The sequence below is a fragment of the Asparagus officinalis genome, chromosome 6 (assembly GCF_001876935.1).
Source record: "Asparagus officinalis chromosome 6, Aspof.V1, whole genome shotgun sequence".
In the NCBI taxonomy this organism is placed as follows: domain Eukaryota; kingdom Viridiplantae; phylum Streptophyta; class Magnoliopsida; order Asparagales; family Asparagaceae; genus Asparagus; species Asparagus officinalis.
In genome coordinates, this window is record NC_033799.1 from 68624114 (window position 1) to 68630366 (window position 6253).

At 38.4% G+C, this 6253-nt stretch overlaps 1 protein-coding gene across 1 annotated transcript; it reads left to right on the top strand.

Moving 5' to 3' along the window:
- LOC109846279 (30S ribosomal protein 3-1, chloroplastic-like) lies at positions 1233-3006 on the top strand. The gene is made up of 4 exons (XM_020415501.1): positions 1233-1349; positions 1468-1515; positions 2186-2527; positions 2605-3006. The coding sequence occupies exons 1-4, from the start codon at positions 1233-1235 to the stop codon at positions 2887-2889; spliced, it is 792 nt and encodes a 263-aa protein (XP_020271090.1). The 3' UTR covers positions 2890-3006.

Here is a 6253-nt window from a genome sequence, read left to right on the forward strand (position 1 = left end):
AATAGATTTGCATTGGCAATTCGTTTGAACTGCCATGACGATTTCTCTTAGGGTCGCACAATGCTGACACTGGCATGCTCTCTTGAGCTAAAGGAACTCCCTTAGATTAGTAGGAGCTCCAACTTGGTTTAGGCTGTTGGTATCAACTTCGCATGCTTGGATTTTAACAAGCGAACGTCGCCTATGACAACATTGCTTCAATCTATGACTGATATGTCCAATCAAATCCTCATCATCACTCGAAACTTATGATTTGGGCAAAGAGTCACCATTTTGATAATTTTAGATGGAGGATTACCCCCATTCTTTGCTCCTTTTAAGAAGCGTGGTGAGCACCGTAGGATGCTTTAAAGTGAACCACCAAAGATGTTGTGGACTGATGCCCAAGTCAGAAGGTGTATAACCACCTTGGATCTTAGCTAAGGCAAGAGTCACTTTGGGCGAAGTTCTTCTGCTTCTAGCAAAGCCAAGTCTATTGCTGGCGAATGTCGCCTTCCTTAGGCTAAGGGTCGAATGTAACCCTATCCTCGCAGTGTGACAAATCCTACAACAATTTTTAGTAGTGGCCTCGGAAGTGGAAATGAATTCCTCGAACTTCGCTTGGTCAAATTCAATGACCAAGGATTAAGCAAAAGACCCTAATGCTTTAGTGGCATGTTGCAACACAATTTTCTCGTCGATTAAGAAGGAACTCCCTAGCGGAGTCGCCACCTAGCGGAGTCGCCATCCTGTTTCGGGTCTTTTGAATTATAATTAAAATATATTACAATTCAAAAGAAATTACAAATGAAACAAGAAAAGTTTATTTGAAGTTCGATTCTTTTATGTGTGCCGATGGAGCGTCGATCTTATATTATGTTGACGGTCCGACTAAGGCGTTGGGTCTTATACTGAGTGGTAGTTGCTGAAGCTCTTCTTGAAATGCCAAATCTTCTCTAGATGATGAGAATCCAGCTACCGAAATTGTTAAATCCAAGGTGCCAAAAAATGAGCAATTTCCCCTCCACTTATAGGCTAAGAGAGAGAGAGAGAGAGTTAGTGACCATTAAATGTGGGTTAAGTGGCCATTAACTTAGGAGATAATGGGTAAAATTATTTCTATAAAAATAGCTCTTGAAATAGTCAATGGCAAAGTTCGCCTATAGCGGTAGATGGCGAAGCTCGCTAACTGGCTTTGGGCAAAGCTCGCTAAATAGTTTTGGGCGAAGTTCGTTCTAGTGAACTTCGCTAAAATGTGGGCAATCCACTTCCCTTGTGGTGTGGATAACGTGGCCCATGTGGATCTTTTAGATGAGGTTCACATGAGGCTTGAGCAAACTAATTGTTTGGATGAGCTTTGTCATGGGCTTGTGCTTCAGTGCATATGAAGTATTTAGATCATGGGCGTTCACTTCCTAGGCTAGGAGACTAGGACTGAGTGTTGATCTAGGATAAAATATATTTTAACCATCTACTGTCATGAAACAGATCCCTTCACATTGGTCTAAACAGGATAGATCATGTTTCCTCTCTCAGGTAAACTTTTTCTATTGGGATGATCCATATTTATTTAAGTATGGTCCTAATCAGATCATTAGAAGATGTATTCTAACTAAAGAGACTAGGAGTGCTCTTACCTTTTGCCGTGAGCAGGCTTGCAACAGCCACTTTGGCCTAAGAAAAATAGTCGAGAAAATCCTTCAATGTGGGCTATATTGGTCCAATTTGTTCAAAGATTCATGCGAGTTATGTAAAGCATGTAACTGTTATCAGCTTTTAGAAAAATTACTAAAAGAAATATAATGCCCTTACAACCAATCTTAGATATCGAGTTTTTTGATCTGTAAGGAATAGATTTCATGGAACCATTTTCAAACTCTAGAAGAACGTACCTATAGCAGTACAATCTCTAGTCTAAGCCGATGCTTGTAGCAGTTAATAAAATTCGATAAATGTGTTCTGATAAAACAAGCGAGAGTAAATGTGCAAAGAGGGTAGATTTAAGGGGTATATAAATAGAAAAACCTTAGATAAATTAAAACTTTCATAAGACCAAAATAAAAATAAAAATAAAAATAAAAGGAAGAAAGAAAAGGAAAACTATAGAAAAAAGAAGCAAATAAATTGTGAAGAAAAAAAAAAGCATGCGAAAAGAAATCCTTTTAAACATACTGACCGCCCTTATCCACAACCCCCCTTCTAAAAGCACAAAACGGACGAAACCAAGAGGAGAGCAGGCAAGATCATAATCCCCTCCCTCATCTCTTTCGGGGGCTGGAAAAATGGCTTCCATATCCATGAACGGAACCTATCTCTGCTCTCTCGCCGCCCAATTCCAACGCAAGCCCCAAAAATTCCTCTCAAGATCCAACCACAATCTCACCCCCGTTTCCCCTTTCTCTCCAAAACCCACCCTCTCCCTCTCAAACCCTCATCTCCCCTTCAAACAACTAAACAAGCAGCATCACTCTCCGCCGCCGCCGCCGCCGCCGCCGGTGAGGTTGTTGAAACCCCGGAGCCAACCCAAAAAGAAGAAGAACAAACAGAGGTCACATACCCATCTCTCTGTTCCCCTTTTTAACTTCATTCTCACCTAATTTTAATGGGTCATTGCGAAATTGACAGGAAAGGGAGCTAGGAGTGGTGGTTAAGGGATTGGAGAAGCCAAGGCTTGTATTGAAGTTCATATGGATGGAGAAGAACATTGGGCTGGCATTGGACCAGGTGATACCGGGTTACGGTTCGGTTCCGTTGAGCCCGTATTATTTCTGGCCCAGGAAGGATGCTTGGGAGGAGCTGAAGTCGAAGCTGGAGGAGAAGCCATGGATATCGCAGAAGAGGATTATTATACTTCTTAATCAGGCCACTGATATCATCAACCTCTGGCAGCAGAGCGGTGGAAACCTGTAATTGTTTTCTTGAAGCTTCTTTCTTCTTTTTTTTGTATGAGTAAATTGTCTCCTAATCGACACTACGCTTGTTTTTTTTCCCCTTTTTTCAATGATCATAGTTTCGTATTTTTTTTCTTGCTGAAATGGTACATTTTGCTTGCCTATTGATTATAATAAATGCAGTTGATAGAAATCAACTACTTAAAATGCCCACCGCAGGTTTTAAAGGTGCCTTTAACCGCACCAAAATTTCAAAGTTGTGGTGAAGGTTGAGGGTTATAATTTAACACAGGTGGCCGGTGGTATTTGAAACTGGATTTCTCTGGTACCATATCATCAACATTGCTTCCACGACACCAAAACTCCAAAGTTCCAGTGAGGTTATGATATATACTGTAAGAGTTTGCATTTTATTGCATATCTTGACAACTTTGAAATTTTGTGCAGTCAAAGGCACCTTTAAAATTGGTCTATTAATATTTGGACATTTGAATCATCCATTCTGAATTTAACACTTATTATATATTTTATAACTTGCATTGATCCCCACTTTTTGCTCAAGATTGTCAGTAAATAATAGATGGTAGTGGTTGAGGAAGAGGCTTCTAGAATGTCTAACCGCAGCAGAGAGGATTTAAATATGGTTGTTACTACTTATTACCATGTGCATACATTGAATAGTCTTTGCACTTCTCCATTCACAGCCATCTAATAATTTTCAGACAACCATGTACTGATGTTTGGATAGTTGAATGGTTCATTTCTAATTCGCACATTTTATGTATTGATTCATTCCTTTAACCCATGACAAATGACAATCATCCATTAAATAATAGACATTTCTGATTGTTAAAGAGGGCTTTCTACTGTCTAACCACAATGAAAAGTAATTTGAATCTAGCTGCTACTACAATGTGCATACAATATGTATCTTTAATCCGTTGACTCCCTTTTCCGATGCTACAGTTTTATTGGTAGTTCTAGTAATTTAGCTTGTATTTGTGCTAATTAACCATTTTGTTGTTTTAGTTCAAATGCTGTGTGGTCCATGTGTCTGTAGTAGAGTCCTCACTCATCTGAATTCCTCGTTGCAACATATACTTGGAAATCAGACTTTACTTCATTGATTTATTTTGGTTCTACTTGTATTCTAGAAATGATGGCGTGTTTAGTTGTTTATTACTTGTCTAAGTGAAGTTATTTTTTGGGGTTGTTCTATCTACATCTACTTCTTTTTCACTTTCTTTTCAATTTATTACACTTACAAATAGTTGTGATTTGTCTCTGATCTGCATTTTAGTTTTCTGACAAATGGCATGTTCTCTATTTATGCGCTCCCAGTTTCTGTTCTAGGATAACATGCCTTGCCCATCCTTTCTTATATAAACATACTGGCTGCAGATGAGATATATTCTATTTATTAGAACATTCCTTGGTGCTGATTGTAATCTTCTAGTACTACTTTCAGCGAAGTTTGAGCCTATGCCCCTAAATTGTAGGATTGAAATCATTGTTTGGAACTTGGAAGGGATTTCCTTAAAAAATTAGTTGTGCATCATTTTATTTTGAACAATCACTTTCGCTCTCTTGTTCTCTACAATTCAAGAAATAAGAAGCTATAGCCTATAACTTAGTTCAAAAGTCCTAATTGGATATCATTGGACCGTCATCTTTTCTGCAAAAGTTTTTGATCTGTGAAAGATTTGGACTTTTATTCTGGCAATTAAACATTCCCATAAATACGGTTAGGTTTATGTATTGTGTCTGTATCTATTGTCAAATATCCCCTTCCCCAGTTTCTATCTAGTCTATTGGGCATAATTTTGAAATCACGCAAGTTCTTGTTATGTAGGTTAACCATTCAGTTGTGATGTTGCACTGGATTGTTGTGATACTTTTTTTATTATTATCTTATTTCTTAAGTTTCTCACAGCGTACACGTGTACCCCTTGTTAGCGTGCATTTTTGTTAATGCTTCTTTAAGCAGGCAGATGCAACCGTTTTTGTTTTTGTGGATCATCATATAAATGTGTGTCTCTGATGCAAACGTTTGTGTTTTTGTGGATCATCATATAAATGCTTGTCTCTGATGCAAACGTTTGTGTTGTTGTGTGGATCATCATATAAATGCGTCTCTGTGCATGCATGAGTGTTTAAGAATAATAGTGAGTGTTACTTGTTAGGGAGGGTGCTGATGACTTAAAGACTTAAAGATGTTTGGTTTCTGAAAGATTGAAAACACAACTATAGTTTTAATTTCTAAAGGGCAAATGGAGTCAGGTTTTAGTTACTTATTTCGCAGCAGTTTTTTGCACTTGAGATAAAATGTCATACAGTGAATTTACTGACAACTCATTTCTGGGTGAAAATCGGCATTTTATCACAATGGTAATTACGAAAAGGCTACAAACTGCGACATAACAAAAGAGTACAACTTCAACGGTTATTTACCATGGCAACAGGTATAGTTATAATTTTCCTGTACAGAGCATCCTGTAAGTGCGTATGGGCGAATACACATTAGTAAGCATGGGTGCGGGGTGAGGATACGAGGGAGCATGTCAGGAGTCCTGTGCTTATGTTGGCCGATGCACATTAGCAAGCACGGGTGCGGGGCGAGGATACGACGGAGCATGTTATAGGTGACGTGCATATGTTGGTTTTAAGTATGTCTATGCGAATCACATTGGTCTGTTTATGTATGTTTTGTGTGTATATGCACATTGCTGGCTGCTGGTATGCTAATTTCTGCTGCTTCCACGAGCATTATTTCTTCTTCCATACGACCATTTTGAGAAATCTGGATCAGTCGTTTCTTGGATTCTGTACCTAATATCGGCAATAATAAGGTTTTTTAGTATAAGGCTTCGACCCATGTTCTCAGTCGAGCTACGTTTATTAGTTGTACACCATGGCTTTATTCAAGCAGGTCCCCTGAGTTTTCAGAAACTTAAGAGAAGAAAGAAAAATAAATTGTGAGGGTCGAAAATAAGGACATCTATGCTCGTAATTTTAATGGATAACAAAATTGATAACAACGCTGCAGATAGCTCTTTCTACATCATAAAAGTCGGAAAATACGAAATTACACAACTTTTGTGTAGCCACCCTCTTATGATTAAAGCATTAATTATCCTCCGTTAAAAATGGAAAATCCTATGAGCAGCCCAAGACAGTTGGGAGAAATCCAAAGAAGCTCCCTGGTATTGTAGCCATTTGTAAGCTTAATTGGAGCTACAACCTCTGTACCATGATAATGCAGTTATTTGTATCCCATAAATTGTTTTACTAGAACTTTGCTACTTCTGAACTTCTAATGACATTGTTTCCCTAATCGTTGAGATGTCTGGTGGGAACGATGATAAATTACATTGTCTTAATTT

Bases quoted from the DNA above. Each gene is read 5' to 3' on its own strand.
- LOC109846279 (XM_020415501.1), top strand. From the start codon at position 1,233: ATGTGGGCAATCCACTTCCCTTGTGGTGTGGATAACGTGGCCCATGTG. The intron at 1,350-1,467 runs GTGCTTCAGTGC...GTCATGAAACAG, and splicing joins ATGAGCTTTGTCATGGGCTT to ATCCCTTCACATTGGTCTAA. The intron at 2,528-2,604 runs GTCACATACCCA...CGAAATTGACAG, and splicing joins AAGAAGAAGAACAAACAGAG to GAAAGGGAGCTAGGAGTGGT.